The sequence below is a fragment of the Echinops telfairi genome, unplaced genomic scaffold (genome assembly GCF_000313985.2).
Source record: "Echinops telfairi isolate 266 unplaced genomic scaffold, ASM31398v2 ScPeMD7_7467;HRSCAF=8505_1, whole genome shotgun sequence".
Taxonomy (NCBI): Eukaryota; Metazoa; Chordata; class Mammalia; order Afrosoricida; family Tenrecidae; genus Echinops; species Echinops telfairi.
In genome coordinates, this window is record NW_022111368.1 from 5,833,423 (window position 1) to 5,855,754 (window position 22,332).

Below are 22,332 nucleotides of genomic sequence, written 5' to 3' on the forward strand. Positions count from 1 at the left end.
ATTTGATCCCAGCTTTTGTGAGGCACCCTCTGGCAAGGTGACCTTCCAACCACGTACCAAGAGTAGATGGTGTCTGGTGCATTGGGGCCAGTCGGACTTTACCAGACGGTCTGGCCCAGAGTGGATGCCTTACAAGCTGAGCTTGTACCCACTATGCTGCTTGTTCCTATAGCTGTGGACTCACACAATACTTGTTCTTCTGTGATTGACTAACTTCACTCAGCATGCCTTCCAGATCCCTCCGTCATCTTGAGTTGTTTCTTAGTTGAAGGTTGTTTTGTGGGGGATGTGTACTATGCATTGTGTGTGTAAATGAGAGATTTTGTTTTAAAACACAATATTCTACCAGTGGGAATTTAGGCTGTTTCCATCTTCATGCTAGCACTCTTGTGAAGTGTGCTACAATTATAATGGGGGAGCATGCATCTGCTCGTGAGGTGTTTCCTATTTCTTTTGCGTATATGTCTAGTAATGATCTTGCTGGGTCATCCGGTATTTCAATTGCCATCTGTCTTTATGAATTGCCACATCGCCTTCCACAGTAGCTATAGGTATTTACAAGCCCACTAGCAGTGATAAGAGTTAGATGGATAAGAGTTCTGCTCTCACCACACCCTCTCCAGCATTTGTTGTTCTCAGTTTTTTTTGTTTTTTGTTTTTTTAATCGGGCTACAGTTATGGTGTTAGATGGTAGCTCGTGATTGTTTGACTTGAATTGCCAGGATGGCTAGTGAACAGGAACATTTCCTCACATGTTTATTAGCCATTTGAGTGTCATCCTTTGTGAATCGTCTGAAGGTCATTAGTTTGTTTTTTGTTTTTTCTATTTGTAGGCTTGTAGTATACTGTAGATTTTAGTAATTAGTCCTTTGTCCATTCTGTTGCTACTAAATGGTTTTTTTCCCAACCTGTGAGCTCTCTTTTTACTCTTTGTATAAAGTCTTTCCAAGTACACAATTGTTTTATTTTTAATTTCTGTTTTGTCTTCCATGGAGTGTGCTCCCTTTGTTATCTCTGACAGCCCGTGTATTCCCCCCACTAGGGCACCTAGATTTGTCTTGATTTTCATATTGATGATCCAGATTGATTTGGATTTTATGCTTAGGTCTTTGATCCACCTTTAGTGTGATTTTGTGAGTGCAATATGGGTCTTTTTTCATTCTTCTGCAGGTGGGCATCCAGGTTTTTCCCACACTATTTATTGAAGAGGGCATCTGCTTTCCATTGACTGCTTATTGGGCCTTTTCAAAAATCAGTTGTCTATATGTAGATGTTTTAGTTCTGGGTTTTCTGTCCGGATCCTTTGGTCTGTGTCTCTATCACATCAGTACCAGGCTACTTTGACAAACTGTGGCTGGATAGTAGGGTTTGCGGTCAGGGAGTGCATGACCACCTACTTTGTTCTTCTTTTTGAGGAGTTCTTTGCCTGGGATTCTTCCCACTCTATATGAAATTGGTAATTTGTTTTGCCTTCTTTTTTTTTTTAAAGAATGATGCTGGAATTTGTATCAGGATTGCATTGAATTTGTAGATTGCTTTAACATTTTGACATTTTCATAACATTGTGTCTTCTGATCCATGAATATGGGATATTCTTCATTTGTGTAGGTCCCTTTGATGTCTTATAATCATGTTCTGTAGTTTACTTTGCACCTGTCTTTTGTTTGTATGGTTAGTTCATTTATTCTAGGTATTTCAGGCTTTGTGCGGCTCTTGTGAATGGCATTGTTTCCTTGATATCTTTTTCAGTATTCTCATCACTGCTATAGAAACCCAATCGATTTCTGCTGTTAATCTTGTATCCCGCACACTCTACAAAGCGCTTCTATTGTGTCCACCAGCCCTATTGTGGACACTTTAGGATTCTCAATATGTAAAATCAGATCATCTGCAAATAGTGAACATTTCACTTCTTCTTTGCCCAATTGTACTCCATCATGCAGGACTTTCTCCACGTACCCAGGGTTGTATCCCACTCTTTAAAATTTTAGGTTAAAATACAGTTTGAGAATCAAAAGGGTGGCATACACAGACACTCACAGATGCATAAGGTTTTGCATATAATTTGTGGGATTAGTAGGTATCCTCACCTGAACATCCATGCATACGACCTATTAATTTCTGAGCTTATTGATGATAAAATTAATTAATTTCAAATTAGTATTCCCAAGTCATACATGATGTTGTTGTTAAGTGCACAGTCTACTGAAGGTCCATGAGAGATTTTACAGGAAAAATATTTGGTGATGATTTTGTTGTTGAATTATTTTTTAATTAAGAATTCTCCTTCAAATTTTAGGTAAAAGATAAATGCTTTTAAAAAATACACTGAGATACCTCCTGATAAATGGGTAACATTATTTTGAAAACCACTAAGCTGACAGTAAATATGTTAATCTGATTTATAAGATTGTTTTTAGTTGTGATTAGATTTCCGGCTGCCCAGTTATTTGTCAAAGATCTCTCACATTAGCAACAGTTAACAACTTCATTCATAAAATGCTGCAGGACATATGAAGATGGAGCTAAGGACATAACATCTATTTGCTTTGCTAGAGACAAACCATTGAAGACATCAATTAGATGACTGTTTATGCGGATGCCACTTGGACAGATCACCTATAAGCACTTTACATGACTGGACAGTTTTCAACTTTCATCTAATGGATTTTCTGCTTCTCGTTTATAAGCAGAGGCAATTTGCTAATACAGCTGCAGGAAAGACTACCCCATATTAGTATGAAGCCCTAGGTGTGCTTCCTAAGTGTAAAAGCAATTTGGAGCTCTTTCCATATGCTACAAGATTTGGGTTTTTAAAACAAAAGTGTGATCAGTATTCAAGAATGTACTGTAGATATGGATGACAGCTGCTGGTGTGAACTGCACTTCAACAGGAGGAAAAAAAATGTCACACAACTGGACCAATAAGTACCATCATGAAAAATGACGATTGAGACGACATGTTTCATTTTACTTGTATCTGCAAGCAATGTTCATGAAAGAAGCTGTGAAGAAATCAAACAACATATTCCATCAGGAAATGATGAACTAGCCATGCCTCCTTAAGGACACCTGGTGGTGTATGAGGTTAAGTGTGGGACTGATAGCTGCAAACTTGGCAGTTCAAATCCCTTAAGTTACTCCTTGGGAGAAGAGTGAGGTTGTTCTCCCATAGATTTTCAGCTCTGGAAATCCCGGGATCAGTTTTACTCAGCCCTTCAGGGTCAGAATGAAAGCCATGGCTGTGGGCTTTGTTTGGTTTTGTCTTCCTGTGCTTCCTACACATCTGTTCTTCGGGGTCCGTCGTCATACCCCACAACATGGATGTGAGCAAGAGTAGCGTTCCTCGTCTCCTGAGTCAGATTGCGAGCTAATGGTTGCATGATTCAAGTTCATATTTGTCCTAAAAATACTAAAATACCTGCTGTGGATCACTTAGATGAAAAATGACTTAAGCGATAGAACGTTTCCCCTTATAATCTCTTTCTTAATTATGTGTTTTCTTTTTGGGAAAAGGCAATCCAAAAAGCACAAGAACTGTGGAGAAACCATTCATTTAACCAGCATCTAGAATAAACAACGATTAGCATACTGAACTTTTTGCTTCAGATTTTTATTAACGTGAAGAAATAGATCATTACAGCTACCGGGTTCCGTTTCCTTTATTTTCCTATCTGGCTCCATTCATCTCTGTAGCTCCCCAGAGACACGCAGTGTTGCACTATTTGTTTTTTCTCTATCTCTCTTGATATTAGATTTCATAGCAAATATATGATATTTTGTGAGTCATTAAACAAATTACAGAAGCACTACCAGAGGGTATATTGTACCAAGCACTTCCCTTTTAACTCTAGAGATTTTTAGATTTGTCTATATTGATAGATAACAAGATAATCCACTCTTTTAAACTGCTGCCTTAGTTCCCAGAGATGAAGAATACCCAATTTCTCTCTCTGTTTTTCTATTAATGGCACTTAAGTCTCTTTCGATTTCTTGTTAATTGCAAATAGTATTGCAGCTCATATCCTGGGTATCTGTTTAAATTTTTTGCAATTTAGTGGAAGAACCGAGAAGAGGGCATTAGTCTGCATTTGGGGGATTTGCAGTGAAGCTGAACTGCTTTTGACAGTGTAGGTTTTGCACTGTCCAGGGCGACCTGCCCATAGGGCTATCACAAAAACCACACCTCCTGGACCTGGACTGTCCCCACTTATATAATCGCATACAGAACGCTGATTTTAGCCTCTCAGACAATGTTTTTTCCTACTCTGATCTCACTTTACATTTTTTCCTAAAAGCTTTGGATTTCATGTGCATCAGGAATATATGCAAGGGACAGATATCATTTTATTTGTTTCATTAGCTTACCCAGCTGTGGTTATCATTGGCAACATGCCTGCATCCCTTCTTGATTTTTTTCACCGACTTGACTAAAGGCATTATCAACAATATAAGTACAGTAATATTTTTATTTCTTGGTATTTTATTATCCCTGCACCTTTCTTTATCTGTGTAGATTATAAACAATTTGAATTAGTTTATTTAAAACATCACTCAGATTTGAGCCAGGATGGCATTTTTTATTAAATGGGAGAGAAATTAATCTTGTTAGGGTCATTATTCTTTACTTCTACAAAAATGATCTGTAGTTTGGTTTACTTCTGTATCACTTCATTCCATATTAATATTTGTATTTTTTCATCAAAATTTTGCACATTTTATTCGACTTTTTCTCCAGGCACTTCATAATTTTGTTGCTATTACTGGAGTTATTTTTCTAATTACATGCTGTTTATTGGAATATTTTGAATATGGCAATTTTATATTTAGGATCCTCACTGAGCTTTTCTATCGGTTCTAAAATCTTTCCCTATAAACTATATTTTTAGTGTACAGAATCCTACATGTTTTTGTTTTGTTTCTCATCTCTTTCTCTCTCTGTTTTTTTTTCCCCCTTTCTTATTTTATTGCACTGGCTAGTGCTGCCAGTAAAATGCTGAAAAATGGTGGCATTTGTGAATATCTTTGTTATGCTTACAAGTGCATGGAAATGCTTCTAAATATTTGCTGTTAAGCATTATGTTTCCTTAGGACCCTAGAAAGTAATATTTGTTAACTGTTTTATTTGCTAAGTAAGCCTGGATAGATGGACGGATGGATGGAGGATTAATACAAAATTATATCAATATTTTCTATATTGAGATTTTATCATTGAGATTATTAAAGAAATCATTTCCCTTATTTTGCTCTCATCATTGGTACAATTTTTTTGATGTTGAATAATTCTATAGTTTGAGCTGTCTTTGGTCAAGTAGTATTTAGATTGAGTTTCCTAGTCTTTATTTAGGAGTTTGCAATGTTTTATTAATGAGATGACATGGTATTTTTTTCTTTTAGTATGTCCTTTGCTATCACGGAATAAGCTGTTTTCTGTTTTTCTCTTCTCTAAAGCAGTTTGTATTAAGGGTGACTGATGGCTTATTAGACTTTCTACTGACACTGTCCTTCAAATTCATAGGCAATGTAGGGAGGAATGCCTTTTAAACATTAAAGCTTATCCAATCTAATCTGATTATTTTATTTCCTCTTCTCCCTCCTTATTGTGTGTGTGTATGCAGACCTACATATTCATTTATTAGCCTTGTTAGAAAGTACCAATGAGTACTCTTTATTTTCAAACGTAAATGTATTATAGTGTTCTTTATGATGTTTTTGATATTTTATTTTGCTAATTTTTGTCGTTTCATTCTCTCCTTGCTATGCAATATTTTCTCTTGCTACTTTGTGCTTGCTAGGACTTACATGGTGTTTGAGTTAGAGGTACCTTTTACATTTTCCAGGCATTTCCGGACCCCCGTCCATCCTGCACCCCATGCTGCTGCTTGAATGCCGCTTTGCTCCCTTTGTTGGGTCCTCGTAAATAGTTTGTCTTTATGTTGTTTCAGAGAGAAAGCACCAAGCTGCTTGTCAGGAAAATAAATTTGACACCAAAGGCTCTTCTCTCCTTGGTCCAAACGGGAGAACATTTTCTCTCTTTCATTAAATAATGAGATCTTTTTGATTCTTATGAACATAGTGTAAGAGATTTCTATTTCTGCTAGACTTTTTAAAATCATGGTGCTTATTACCATGACAACCAAAGCTACACCATTTAGCAAAATGTCTGAGATGGAACCTGCTTTCTAAATAATTCTCCTTCTGCTCCATTTCCTTACCAAAACACCCATTTGTATAATGATTTCCTAAAGAGCTAAACACCTTTTCTCTGTAATTGTGCATTTGTTTCTTCATCGTTTCATGAGATCATTTTATTTTTGCTCTCCAAACACAGGATCAAAAGGAATAAAAAGGCATTAGGCTTTTACCAAAACAATGTCAAAATTATAATTCTCAAAAATAATTTTAAATTACCACATGACAAATATATAAGTTATGCTTCTCATTTTCTATACTAAATACCAAAATTACCATTGACTTTGACAAAAATAACGGTTAAATTAATAAGGGCTTGTATATTGACCAATACATTTTTGATCGACTATTTCAAACCCAGTGCCGATACTGAGTCAGTAAGAAGTCATAAGTATGTGTTTCCAGGGGGTGAGTAGACAAAATGGGTTTGTCAGATTTCTAAGACTGACATTTTTAGGATCCAACACTACGTGTTTTTCCTTTTTGGTAAGAACTTATATGGTGTTTGAAAATAGTATTTGAGAATGAAAGAGGTTCAATAATATATATATATATAAATATTCAGTGATTTATAAGGCAAATGAAACTCATTGCATTCTCCTTTTTGCTTTTTTTTTGTCTGGAGCCCAAAGTACCCAAGCTAAAAATGGTATATTTTATACAAAGGACAAAAGTCACTGCATTGCTAGCCATGCCTGCACTCTGGTTTCATTTCTAACTAGGGAAATGTATTTGGCCTCTTTTGAACCTCATGATAACCTGTCCTGCCCAATAGAGTTAACCAAATCTATATTGATTATGCTCCTCTGCACCTGTCACTTGAGCATAGTGGCAGTTCTGCCAAAATAAATAGTGCTGCAGAGCCATTGAGAAACGAGAGCATAATGTCCCACTCTGTTCTTGGTGACCCTGCCGCTCCCTGAAGAAAATACCAGGAAGGAAATGTCAGTACCACTGTTTAAATATTAAGCTAGCCTTTTAAAAAATATAATTTTCAAAATGAAGAGCATATGCTTTTTAAGTAAAAGAACATTGTTTTTTCTCTCTTTACCTTTTATTTTCTCTTTTTCAACTCCATACTTTTAACTTTTCTTTTCTCCATTGTATTTTTCTCCCAACTCTGATTTCCTTATCTGGGCAGGTTTAGAAATGAGAGGAGGTACAATTTTGCCCCCTTGCCTGTAAGTGAGCCCGGCTTTGAGAGGGGATGCGCTCTGTTAAGACTGGCACTAGCGATGGTCGGTACTAACCTCTCCTCGTGGATCAGGAAATCAAACTCCAGAGAGGTTGAGTAATGGTTCAAAGTCACACAGCCAGGACAGAGGAAATCGGGCTACTAATCTTAATGTGTCTGCCATAAAAGCTGGAGCTTTTTCAAAAATGCCTCCAACCTTGAAGGCTGTCAGAAACAGGATAAAGAAAAAGAGCCCAGGCTGGAAGCTAAATAATGAGCACAGCAATGTTATCTTTTAACTGAGTTTTAAATGTTTGCAACGAGGACAATGGAAAATGAAAGGTTTGGTTTCTATCCCAGCGAGCCATGTGACATGAATTCAGGAATGTGGGATGCCCCACCTGAGGGCTCTCCGAGGGCCCTGGAGTCACCCAGACCAGACAGCATCATGTGCCTCACCCAGGAGAAGGAGTGCACAGCGTCCAACTTCCATTGAGGGACGAGTTAAATAGGTGCCTGACAAGTACGATGTTGGAATGATGCTATAAATGTCCACCTGACCCTTAGCAGGAAAAAGGCTTCCCACGTCTGCATTAAGGAAGTCTTAGTAAAGCATGGATGCCCTGAGAATCGTAAGCCCTCCAATCTCTGGACATTTGCTAAGCACTCAGTCATCTATACCTGAACATGGTAGTTTGGGGGCACGTATCTCTCTGGTCTTACGTGGGGTTTCCAGACAGGAGTCTATGATTCCACATCAGTGTAAGGTGGAGAAAATGTCCGTCAAACCTAGTATCTGAATCTCTTGAACTAACTCCACTTAACTTGTTAGATCAGGCTAATTGGTGCTTTTTAACACCCAGGACAGAAGTCACTTTTATGACTTGAGTTTTTAAAACTGTAATGATTTAATGTCAAGCTTCCTTTGATTTTTATTTAAAAATACATTTAAAAACCATTTTCCAGACATATTTTCCTCCAGATTGAGGGTAATCCATAGATTGCTTAATTGAAAAGATATTGAATATAGTAACTGTTATGATTCCAGTCAAATGACTAAATCAACATACTAAAGACAAATTACAATGATCTAATTGGTGTACAGTGTGAGAAGTGCATATGTCATGCAGATTAATATGGATGCCACTAAAGGGAAGGGAAATAGACCATTGATTTGATCTCGACATTGTGGCTGTTCTTGCTTCTTATCCGCCCTCCTTTTTATTTATTACCAACAGTTTTCGCCTGATTCTCTCTTCAGCGGCATGAAGGGATCAGGAAGTTTATTCTATCAGTAATGCAAAAGATCACTGTAGAATAGAAAAGCAAAGATATGACTTGGGTGATGAAGGTGCGCCGGATCCCAGCCATGGTATTCTCCATCGAGGCCTCCTATGCCTGTGGAAGTTCGACCTTGAGTATAAGAGACCTGAGGCGAATCCATGCATCTGAATAGAACATGGCAAGCACCATGGACTGCTACAAGGACAAACTGATCTGTCTTGAAAGAAACAAGGCCAGAGGGGAGGAGGGCAAAACTTTGTCTGCCCTGCTTTGTACATATTGCAGGAGAGACCCGTCGTCCTCGGGGGAGAACATCCTGTTTGGTAATGTCAGAGGAACAATCAAAAAGAGGAAGTGGAACGAAGTGGATTGACACTGACTGCAGCAGCGTGTTCAGGTCTACCAGTCATTGTAAGGATGGCACACCCCATGCAGCGGCTTGTTCTGTTGTGCATGCGGGTGCTCTGGATGGCAACTGAACTGATGGCACCTGGCGGCAAACAACAACAGTATTTTCCAGAAGCAGTTCCATGGGCTGTCAATCCTTCACATTCAAAATCTTGACGTCAATTCTGGTTGCAGAGGACCCGATAGGACAGAGTGGAACTGCCCTCCGAAGGTCTCTGTGACTGTCAATCTTGACAGAAGCAGAGTGCCACCGCTTTCTCCCAGGGATTGGCAAGTGCGTTCAAACCACCGACTTCGTGGTTAGCAGCAGAGAACTTTACCCACTATGCTACCAGGGTCCGACATGTCAGTCCTTCAATCTGTACCTAAAACAAATTAAAATTTAAAAAGGGGTTATGGCCAAGGAAAATGTGTTCCTTTTTTTGTTGAGGCTTAAAGCGCACCATCCTGGAAACCTAGTCGTGAATATTCAGAGGTTGCAGATTGAGTTGATCACAGTACTGAAACACACACTTGAGAATCTCTTCAACAAGCGATTTTAAAATCGAGTTATTACTAGATCTAAAAGAACTGCATGCCTTAACGAGGTAAGGATCAAGTAATTCACCCAAACTAAATTCAAGAATTCATTTTCTCATTTCATTGATTCCCAGTAGACTGAAAAGCCTATGTATCTAACTGCTAACAGACAGGAGGCTGTAGTAAGTTTACTATACTGTTTAATGGATGGACTTAAATAGTGAAGGGATAGTAATGTCCCTGGGCTGTGGATTGCTCATAGTTTCAGAACAGTTATGATGATATCTGGTTAGCTCTTATTACCAAGAATTGGAACAACTATTATATTGTAATATTGCCAGGTTGATCTAATGCTAGCAAAGCTCATAATAGAACTTATCAGTCCAGGCAAGTTTCCATGAATGGACAGGGGTAGTTGTTGCAGGAAGTCTCACTAGTCTCTAAATGGAAGAGCCTACCGTAAAGCTCCACGAACAGCAGTGCAATGTCTTAGGATAATTCTCTGGCTCTGAAAATACAGCTTCCCTACTAAATGGTTTTCTGGTTTAACCCTGAATAGTCCCCTCTCCTATGCTTCAATGCATCCATGAGTCACAGTAGAACTGGTAATGCCACAGTAAACACTTGAACTTGAGAGTGAATTTTTAAAAGATTAGAAGATCTTTTTTTAAATTCCTCATAACCATGTTTTTGTTGTAGTTGTTCGTTGCAGCCGAGTCACTGTTGACCCATCGTGACTTCACCAATAACAGAATTAAACTCCCCGGTGGTGTTCCAGCCCCACAATCATCGCTGTGCTTGAGCCCATGCGATGTTGCAGCCACTGGGCCAATCCATCTCACCGACGATCTTCCTTTGTTTGCTCTCCCCCTGCTCGCCAGCCTGATGTGCCCTCCTGGAATCGCTCCCTCGTGCTGACATGCCCAACGTCTGTGAGACAAAGCCTCACCATTCTCATTTCTAAGGAACATTCTGGCTGTGCATATGCCAAGACAGATTTGTTTGTTCTTTTGGCAGTTCATAGTGTATTTAATGTTTTTTGCTAACGCCAAAACTTGAGGAGGTAGCATATGATCAAGAACAGATAATACTGAAGGATGAGGCCAAATTGCACCAAACTGGGAAAAAAACAAAGCCTCCAGAAATTTATGGAGCAGCAACAATTGGAATTCTCAATAAAAAGATGTAATGTTTGAAGCACTCCCTTACCTCTGCTAAGATATTGGAAAGACAGCCACCTGTCTAAATAAATATAAGAGATCCATATCCGGGCACTGTCTGTGGGAAAGTGTTCCAAAGCAAGGTGGACGTCATTAGCTAATACCATTGCTATCACGTGTAAGCCATATTTTGCTGGAGATCATTAAGAATGACCAGGCACCCATCAACAGAACTTGTTGGTGTTCAAGTGGATTCAGAAAGGACATAGAATGAGGAGTGTCTTTGCTGATGACAGTTGGCCTTAGACTGAAAGCAGAATGTCAGAAAGGTGTTACCAGTGTTGTACCCATTTTGCAAAAGCGTTTGACCGTTTGGTTAACAACAAAGTGGAACGATCGTGAAGAATGGGAATTCTAGAACATTCTCCTGGGTCCTTGTGGAACCTAAACACAGACCAGGAGACAGGATGAGAACACAACAAGGGACAGCTTCTTGATTTCAAACTGGAAACGGTGTGCATCTTGGTTGCATCCTTCATCGTACTTAATCTGTAAAGAGCCCTGAAAGCACAGCGCCGAATCGCTTTGCTCTTCCTGGAACATTGGCCATTGACGTGGACCAGCTACTCTCTGAGGGAAAGAAGTCGTAGTCTGAGTCTGTAAAAACCACAGCCTTCCAAAAGCTATGGGGCAGGTCTACTCTGCCTAAGGAGTCAGAATTCACTTGAGGAAAATAAGTTTGTATGTTTGTTTATTCAGTCTAGCTACTTACAAAATGATGGGAGAAGCTTCATGAACTGAAGTAGACTGGAGGAAGACTCATGAAGCACCAGGCCAGAGAGGTGTGAGAAGGGTCTGATTTTGGCCAAGACTGGACATACAGTGGGGAGACTAGCAGTCAAGAAAAAGCAGGTTCTTTTCTGAAGAAATGCATTTTCCATGAACTCCTATGAGGATCTCTCTCTGGCTCTCTTACCTCATTCCATACGCAATGGCCAGTTTGCCTTGGCAGCAAACAAACAAGCCAACAGTTAGCATTGAGTGTTCCCGGGCCTCCATGGATGCAGAGAACAACCAACTGCCTCCTCGGCTCTACTAGGCTGTGACATCTGGACGTAGATTGCCCGCCCTTTCCTCTTAGGAATCTCTGGGTAGATGTAAACAGTCGTGGGATTCAGCCGGCTCACACTGGATCCACAGAGCAGATTCCTGATTTTTTTTGTCGAGTTCAGTGAATCGGTGGTTAAAGTGATGCAGAAATCACAAACTGACATCCTTTCCTCTCTTGTAACATGCATCCCCGCAGCAGCATATTCTCAATGTCCGTTGTAATGTTCATTCCATCCATAAGTATACAAAATTAGGTGGAACTATGCAGTAATGGTATTCATTTATTCATTTCAAAGAACTCATTATACTTTTGATGAAATTTTACATTTTAATTCTCTTGCCTTTGTTACACCAGTAACCAAACATAGAACTTAAGAAAGAAAATGCCAAACAGCCAGAAATAGACACACGGTCATTCATTTCTGCTCTGTGTTACCCCAAATTCCCCTGAGATTCTGTGAGTGAGGATGCAATTTCTGAAAGTGTTCAAAAAGCTAAAAAGGTTGTCATAACAATTGTTTGATGTTCAGCAGAAGCAGAAAGGGGTTTTACAAAGATGAACATAGTATGTTCAGAGAAGAGAAATCACCTATGTCTAATATATCAAACACAATGAATAGTGTCTAATTGACCTACTCCTAAAGAAACGAGATCCTACTTCTACAGTGAAAAGACGGTTCAGGATAAATCACACAGCTGATGAAAAAATTTTTATAGGAATATTGCAAATATTCTTTAAATGCTAGACACCAATGAAGAAGCAATATGGAAATATTTTACGTAACAGTTTTATTGTTTTACATGAAGTATTATTTAATATTTTTCATCAATATTTTAAAGTCTTTCTTATACCATAATCTAGTTGTGTGTGCCTCTTTCATTATTTTTATTTCAGTATTAACTGTATGAAATAATAAACTACCTTTCAGGGGACTGTTTATTTATTTATTTACTTATTATATTTTTTAAAATCATGGGGACAGCAAACTGGTTGCTAAATTGTTTGAACCCCATCCCTGGCTGTCAACCCCTAGCTTATCCATTAGCAGCTCAATGCTTAGCCCTTTCCCCTCCCAGGGGCTCCTTCCTTGACAGAAACAGCCGGATGCTAGAGAGTCGAACATGCTACAGTGACGGTATATCATTTTGAGAGAAGTTATGGGAAAGCGAACAAATATCAGTGATCCCATGACCATTCTTACTTCTCCGAGGTTGGCAAGCAGAGAAAGGAAGTAAGTTCAGCAAGGCATGCGTAAGTGAGCAAGATAATGGTAAAAGGTCCTGATTAACATTGTGGAAGGTAAATTATTAATTTGCAATTTAGAGCAACATAAATTTTGGTGAAAGAACATTCCTTTAATTATGTATTGATTTTTAAAGTTTTAATTTGAAGGCTGGATCAAAACTATGTCTGGCAACACAATTAAAGTGTGGTTAAAAATGATATGATAAGAAAAAAGCCTGTCAGAACAACTAAATGCAAGTTGAAGGCAGTTTGAAAATTGCTTTTGCAACCTACTGACAGACAGAGCACGTTCCTTTTTTTTTAAAGAACTTTATTTGGTTTTTTATGATGAAATGAAATATGTGCCTGTGGTTACAATAGCAACCTTGTCAGGACAGTTAGAAAAACTGTTAGCCAGCAAAATGTCCATCCGCCAGAACCATCAGCATGACTGTCGTTCCTTTATTGATCCTTGACTCCTATTACTCAGGCATTTAACTCCACATGCACTTTCTGGCAAGGAGGTGCTGAGAGGTCCTCCGGTCAAGTGGATTTCAACCCTATAGGCAACATTGACATATTAATGAGATGATCTGTTTTTGTTCCAATTCTGCCTTGGAATTCACCTGCAAGCTCTCCTGACACTCTGGAAAGCAGCCTAATTTGCATCAGGCTATTAGTGAAAGGCAACACCTTTGATAGTAGACAAAATGTTAAATGCCCTGGTATCTGTCTGCTTTGAACTTGCTTTCTTGCATGTAGGTATGGGGAATTAAAGAGAATATCTCACTCAGATCATGCATTATCAAATTTTGTTTGGGCACGGAAATCTAGTGGTGTCGAGAAGCCAGACTTGGTTCTCAATCATGCCCGGTGAGTTATGGAAGTATTTTGGTTAGTTTAGAAGGCAGCTTAATCCTGCTTGGCACAAAATCCTTAAATTGAGCCAATGCTGAGTCAGCCTTTTGGGATCACAGACTAGTGGAACTTCGGACTGGTTAAACATCAGGCAAAATGTAAGCCATCTTCTCCAGACATACTGCCCTAGAGAGCAGCTGCATGGATCTCAAAGTTAATAGTAGACAATTCCTGAAAGTAACAGGCTATGTCCTAGTGGTGTAGTGGTTATGCATTGTGTTGGACTGCTAGCCTTAATGTCAGCAGTTCAAAACCACCGGCTATAACTCCCATAAAGAGTTGGGAAACCCATGAAGGCAGTTCTAGCCCTGTACTCTGGAGTCACCATCAAGGAGAACCAAGTCAATGGCAATGAGTGTGTGAGTGTGAGTGTGTGTGTGTGTTTGACAAAGCTTGTTTTTAGGAGCCCTGGTGGCACAGTGGGTCATGCATGGGACTGTTCACCTCAAGATCTGTGGTTGAAATCCTCCAGCCATTCTCTGGCAGAAGGAAGAAGCAATCTGCTCCCATAGAGATTTACAGCCTGAGAGGCCCAGGAGGAGCATTAGCACTCTGCCCCCTGTCCCGGAGGGAGCCTAGGAGTGAGAATTGGCCGGGTGGTGGTTGCACGAGATGGCATGGCTTTAGTTTTGGGGTCGACTCTCTCTGAGGATCTGAGGGAAAATCTTTCTGATGTCCCTTTCTTAGCTTCTGGTGCCCAGCAGTGGTCCCTGAGATTCTGTGGCTCATGGCACCGCGCCTCTCTCATCCTGTTCTCTTCACGTGGCTGTCTTTCCTTTCTGTCTTGTTGTATAAGGACATCAGCCAGATTCTAGTAAGGCCCGCCCTACTCCACTCTCACCTCATGTTATCTAAATATATCTGCAAATAACCTATTTCCATACGAGGTAGAATTTGTAGGAATATATCATTTGGAAGGACACCAACCAATCTATGAGCTATTTGCTGATTATCAATCACCTGATTTACCATTTTTCTTCTTGTTTTAATTGGCAAGGTGCACTTATTGTGAGGTTAACTCTGGTTATTCCTTAGCTTATCAAAATCTTCTAAAGGTTTTCTCCAATCTATGATGAGAACTTGGAATAGAGGGTTATGATACCAAGATTGCAAATATATATGGGAGTTCCTACCTTTTACTCTTTGCTCTAAATGTATCTATATGTATGACTTATTGTTGTCTGAAAACATTCTAGAACTTCAGCAAATAGTTTGCAGTTTCTGGCAAGTTGAATCAGATAGGGATGGTGACCAGTGCACAGTCACCCGGCTCCCTCCCTTCTGTCTAGCCCTGCGCAAACACCAACCTCATCCCTGCCTGCAGTCCTCCCTTGTACTTCTCTCCACGGAAATAGGTGTGCAACCAAGCCCCGGGCCATGGCATCAGTTCCGATTTGCCGTGACCCCATAGAGAACCCAGCAGAACTGCTCGGCGGGGTTGCTGAGCCTCAATCTTTACAGGAACCTAAGGGTAAAAAGAGTACATCAGTCAAGAAAAACTGCAATTATTGGCCTGGCTATATAAAAAATACAGTGATAAGGAGCAGTTTATTGAGCACTGTGTAGCAAATATTTTTAAATGTCCTACCTCGTAGATGAAACATGGGTACAATTATCCTATGAGACATTTATCTTAGCCTAATTTAAAATATTTGTCATTTCAGTGATCTTCATCTATGTGGCCTTGGTGGCTTAGTAGTTAAGCACTCAGTTGTTTACAAAAAGGTCAGCAGTTTTAGGGGGGAGTGGGGAGGAGGGTGGGGGAAAATGAGGAGCTGACACCAAGGGTGTTGTGAGAATGATGAAGTCAAATATGTACTAATGTGCTGGACACAAATGATGTATGTACGGATTGGGATGAGTTGTATGAGCCCCTAATAAAATGATTATTTTTTTTAAATTAAGAGAAATAAAAGATTTAATTAAAAAATATCGGCAGTTTGAACACGCCGTTTTTCTCTGCAGGAGAAAGCCGTGGGAGTCTGTTTCCATAAAGATTATAGCGCTGACACCCTGTGGGGTGGTTGCTTTAGTTCCCTGCGCTGTGTCCCATTTAGCTTGATGACAAGGGGCTTGGTTTGGGGGGATCACTCAGTTATCGTCCTTCTCTTAACCACCCTCTTCAGTTTATGTAGGCTCTAAGAAACAAGTGTTAACATAAAACACAATAACTACTTATTGGAGAATTAGATGCCAGCTATGATTCCTAGGGCTTTCTTTACATAACCTATAATTCTGTTTAACTAATTCTATCTGCTCTGTAAGGTACAGCTCGGAAAGCCTACATGTGGTGGCTATGGGTTGAAATCAACTCAATGTCAATGGATTTAGCTTTTGGGATTTTTATTCATCTATCAACAGTATAAATGGACAAAGAAAGGGGACATACCTTTCTGGGGTCAACATTTTAAAATGCTCTCTCATTTGGGGGTTTCTTTCTTTCTTTTTAAAATCATTTTACTGGGGGCTCATATAACTCATCACAATCCACACATCCATCCATGGTGTCAAGCACATCTGTACATTGGTTGCCATCATCATTCTCAAAACATTTTTTTTCTACTTGAGCCCCACCTCCCTCTTGAACTCTTGATAATTTATAAATTATTATTATTTTGTCATGTCTTACACTGTCAAATGTCTCCCTTCACCCACTCTTCTGTTGTCTGTCCCCAGGGAGGGATTTATATGTAAATCCTTGTGATCTGATCGGTTCCCCCTTTCTACCCCACCTTCCCGCCATCCTCCTGGTATTGCCACTCTCACCACTGGTCCTGAGGGGTTCATCTGTCCTGGATTCCCTGTGTTTCCAGCTGTGACCTGTATAAGTGTACATCCTCTGGTCTAGCTGGATTTTTAAGGTACAATTGGGATCATGATAGTGGGGAGAGGAGGAGGAAGCATTAAAGAACTAGAGGAAAGCTGTATGTTTCATTGTTGCTATACTGCACCCTGACTGGCTCATCTCCTCCCAGCGACCATTCTGCAAGAGGATGTCCAGTTGCCTACAGATGGGCTTTGGGTTCCCACTCTGCACTCCCCCTCATTGATATTTGGGAGTTTTCTATACAGAACAGTCTGTAAGCATTCTTCCCCATCATAGCCCTCCCTAGCACAGTCTTCCCTGTTATGGCTGCCCTGCTACCACCACCAACACACACACACACACACACACACACACACACACAATGAGAGAGAGAGTTTTAAGGACTAATACACTAAGTTTTTTACACCCTACCTCAGTCACCATGTAGAGCTAGAGGTCTGTGGTTTTCATCATCCGGTGTCAAAAGCAAAACCATTTACTCACAGTGATCCTGTAGTTAATTCTAACACAGATTACGGTATCTCCATTGGAAAATAAAAGAGATAAGTTATTCAGTTTACCCTAATGTTTTGTTTTCTTCCTTTATAAGCATTTGTAAAGATTATAATTTTTGAAGTGACTAAAATATATTTCACAAAACAGGCATATGACTTAATTATGATTTAATATTTACTGTGCTTCAATGGGATGAAGAAATCGCTAGTCTTCCTTTTTGTGTTACCAAAGATACAAATATTGGCGCTTTGACTCACTTGTAATGTAGTCTCAGGTTCTTTTAGGAAAAGCCAACCATTCTGAGTCGACTGGAGCAAGAAACGTCTCCGAGATGCATGTGCTGCACCACTCATCCATTATTAATTTAGAAATCAGTGGATGTAGCTGCGTGTAAATCAAAACAGTAACAATTGTGGCATTTTTGTTGGTATTGTTGTTTGCTTAGTGGCCAGGCTTCAGTGACCTGAAGTACAATAAACAGGGGATCATATAAGAACGTTGAGTATGCCCACTCATTCTTTATTATTTCATTGTTTTTTAAGCATACAGACATTGACTATTGGAATATTGGACATCTTTGGTTTTGAAGAACTGCAAAAAAATGAATTTGAACAAGTAAGTAGGATTTCTTTGAAATTCACATGTGCTTTCATTTTTATAGTGTTGTAAATTAGTTTTTCATTCAATGAAGATTTCTAGTGTAATTGCTTACAAATGTGGAATTAAAATAGATATTCTGCTTTTATGCCTTTAAATGAGTATTCCTGAGTTGTTGATACATTCCTTATTTTTATATGGCCTGATGGGGGACTTTTTAAATAAATAGAAGTATAATCTCTTTTTAAACTGAAAGTAGACATATTCACTTAAAAATGATATTGTGTTGTGCTTATGGAAACTCTATTTCAAGAATGCAAGAGCATAAAGGGTGCTCTGGATTTGAAAGGAGAGCAAAGGTCTTTAGAAACTTTGGTAAAAATCCTCAGTGGACGTGACAGATGCTTTTATTTGTGCATCCCCTCCCTGTGACATTCACACATGTGACATTGGAATTCTACTGAATTCTACTGCAGACACTTTGGTGACTTTATTTCATTCATAATTTAAGACATTTAGAAAAGCACTCTAATATGCTGGATATTTCAGGATCAATTCAAGAATAACTTTACCACATTAGAGATACCTACTAGTTAAAAGTTAAGTGAGAGGTTAGACAGAGAACCTGCTTTAGCCAGCAGAGAACAAAATTAAATTAGTAGAAGAAAGGTGGAGAAGGGTGAAAATATGGATGTTTGGGGAACTTTCGTTTGTCGTGTCTTATGTTCAGCTTGTTTTCTTTTACAGAGCTGTAGCTAGAAGAGGATTAGATAAAGAATTCACTGGAATTGTGACTTCTGACAGCAGGGCGAATATGTGAGCATTGGTGTCCTCCTCTTTGAAATGGGAATAATAATATGTCCCTAAAGTCATGAGATTAGATCAGAATAGAACCATAGGCATTCGCCTCCAGTTCACTAGAACATTGTCATATGTAGGGATAGGTGGCTAGCTGCTTCTATTAATGGGAATGCTTCAAAATGTGTTAAAGCTGAGCTGCTTTTACTTCAGAAAAATAGTGCATCTTTCTGTGGGTAGATCTTAAATCACCTAATCCAGAGTGAATCAGCATGAACCATGTGCTATGCAAAACTTTACAAAAAGCCCACTCTCAAATAAGACCGAAGAGAGTGTCTTTATTTTCCTCTCTTCCTTTTATATCCAAGAATTAATTTTTTTTAAAAAAGGATGACTTGAAATGTTTCTTAATTTGCTTTTTGCTGTAAGAAGACAATGCTAAATATTAGCAAGCGGTCAACAGAAGGGTATTCAATCGAATACACCCTGGTTCAGAGCAACCCCGGGTGCCGGAGGGGGGTTGTGCTCCAGAAGATTGTCCCTGATTGGCTGGGGAAGTGGCAGATGAACTGGCATCTGGTTGTCCTGCTCACTGCAAGACCAGCAGCTGGACACCACGAGCTGCTCCGTGGGAGAAAGATGGGCTTTCCACGCCCAGGCATTATCTCCGCCTGGGAAACCGCAGGGGCGGTTCTACACTGTCTTAGAGTGAATTTGTTTTTTCTGTTTGTTTTGAGCTAAGTAGATTGAGAGATATTTCTTCTGAAAGGTTTCTGTGTTGACTTACAGCTTCAAACTTTTGGGAAGCAATTGAGTATTGACCATTTTCCTAACTAAGAGACTCAAATAATAATAACCATAGCTAACTTGTATTAAGGATCCTGGATAGGACAAGTGGACTTCAAAAATGTTTGTGTGTCGGTTGCTTTTTACTAATTTACGACTACCACATTACTTAATGAGTAGATTCAATTAAGCATTGTTGTACCAAACTTGTTTTGTGAAAAGTAGTGCGTTAATTTAACTGATAATTTATTTAAAGCTGAAGTTCTACCTACATAGTTTTTTTGGGCCACAGGAATCATTTACATAATCTGAATAATTCAGTTTAAAAGCAAACACAATATTGAAATGGAAAGCATTCCAAAACACAATGTAGCCATTGAGGAACTGAAATTATAGTTCTCAATGTATCATACTAAGTTTGATCAGGGGAGATTTCTATTTTTTTAATTTGATAAAATATATTTTATTGAAAAGAAAATACGCACTACAGTTCTACAGCCTGCCTCTTCTTACCATGTGTTTCTCAGTCCAAGCATTCAAATGTGGTACACCAGAGGTATTGAATTCTTACATTCTGGTCTTAGAAATAGCAAGGTCTCCTGTCTACAGTGTGCGTCACTTGTTTATCCATCTCTGGGCGAGCCATATAAAATAGTGATATGCCGATTATTTATTGAATCTTGACTAACAACTAATACACACCCCCAAACTTTATTTAACTTAGTAAAGGCTTATTTTAGAGGAGATTTTTATACTTGCCTCAGTTTGGGTATTGTTTTAAGATGCCAGAATTTTACTAGTAATCCACTAATAATTCTTAAGCCCATGAAACTGGACATGATTTTTATGTTCTTTTTACTTTTCTAACTTGTCGTAGAGTGGCAATAATGTGCTAATCATCTCAAAGGCTCTCTCCTTTATTTCTTCTTTAAGACCATGCTCTGTGGCAAACATTAATACCTGAGTTCTCCATAGAATATATATGCTATTTTCTTATTTAAACATACTTCTTTCATTATAATTATGTAAATAAAATATAATGTAAATAAAAATAATTATTTTAACCTCTTTATTAATTGTTTCCATTCTGTGTCTTAAAATTCTAAGGCTGTAAGCATATTCTACATGCCAAGGAATAATGTCTTTTTCTTTTCAAGTGTAAAGAATGACTCTTTATTAAATACAGAGAGCAAATTTTAGGGATTTATGAATACAATCTCTAAACAAATTCTTACATACAAGTCATGAACAATAAAATATGTTTCTTTATTTCTTAGCATGTTTGTATTATTCTTTTAGAAAATTATAACTAGAAGTAACTTAGAAAGATAAACCTATTTTCCTTGTGATTATTCCAAATTTCATTCTACATCAGATTTAATAGATCCATAAATTTACATATGAGTTTTCTAAGGTCCCTGGTTTGAAATTTACAAGTCTCAATTCCAAAAATTATTATAGAAATTGAACATTTTTTTTCCTATTGCAAACTTTCAATAAAATATTAAAAAAGAAAGACTGTATTCAGAATCAGACTTAGAAAATATGAGTGGTGTATTTGTTTTATTCTATCTTGGGCTTATTAGGCCATCTATCAATTGCTCACCAGAAAGCCAAGCCCTGAAAACTTGAAATTGTAACTGGCACAGTTTAATGAATGTCTTTTCGGTTGGAATTTTAAAGAATGGAACTGCAGTAATAAGTCGATGACACTTTTGCAATTATTCCTCCATAAGAAGGTTGCCTGATTATTAGAACAGAGACAAATTTGAGTAGATATTAAGAAATATTCCAGAACAGCAGCATCTCTAACATCGTTACCACCAATTAGCTCTAAAATATGTATGCTTGTGACAATCTTAAATGAAAATTTGCTCCAGCTCATAAAATATGCTGATCCAGTTTTATTTCACATTCTTAAGAATTAATTCTATTCAGAACTATTTCCAATTCAATATGTAATTAAGATAATGTTTCAAGTAAAATCTATAAAGTTATAACTTGGCACTGGTTCAACATATCAATGGAGACATACTAAATAATCTGAGCCCCAAAGTACCACATGGCACACTCTGAATTCATTGCCTTGATTAGGTAACTATTATAAATACATTTTGTCACCGCAGTCTCTGTTAGGTAATAGTTTAATTTCATAACCCTTCAAATATTTTCTAAAACACTGATGGCAATGCTATTCTTTGGAATTAAGCAAGCAGTGAGTTCCAAATATATAATGTCTAGTAAGTTGATTGGTGGCAAATTAAACAACGATGCCCCTCCTCTTACAAAGTTCAGTGCCACAGGGAAGGCAGCTATAGGGAGGAGAAGTGGAACGACCATGTAAAAATCGGTTTTGCCTCCATATTTGATTAGGTAGCTAAGACCCCCACCCCACCCAAGAGTTGATTGCTGCACAGGAGGAGGCGGGTTGGCATAGGAGCAGGCTATAAAATCCACAAATGAAATGAATTGCTTTTGTATCTTTTCATGTTAACTTGTTAGATGTAATGGAAAAAAAACACCATGTTTACATTATCCAAAACACATGACTTGTTTCTGTGAAACTCTAACAAGCTCCTGAAGGTTATCAAATAATATGAAATTGATGGCAAAATGCATTCTTAGGTAGAAAAACTTAATATCATAGAGATGCCAATCATCCCCAAGTAACTTCATGATTTAGGACCATGGAGTGCTAATAAATGAAGGAGAATAATAGAATTAGTTTAAACCACTTTTCCGCTCCTTACTATTAATCTAGGCGATGCTTAGCAATGACTCAACGTATTCCTAAAAGGGAGAGAACATAGAGAAACCAACCAAGTGTTCATGGGTGGTG

At 38.5% G+C, this 22,332-nt stretch overlaps 1 protein-coding gene across 1 annotated transcript in view; it reads left to right on the forward strand.

Moving 5' to 3' along the window:
- Positions 1 to 22,332, forward strand: part of MYO16 (myosin XVI) — a 580,058-nt gene that overhangs the window by 305,282 nt on the left and 252,444 nt on the right. Inside the window, exon 20 of the mRNA XM_004704405.2 lies at positions 17,855 to 17,927. Within this exon, the coding sequence (XP_004704462.1) occupies positions 17,855 to 17,927 (73 nt within the window). The remainder of the gene's footprint in view (positions 1 to 17,854; positions 17,928 to 22,332) is intronic.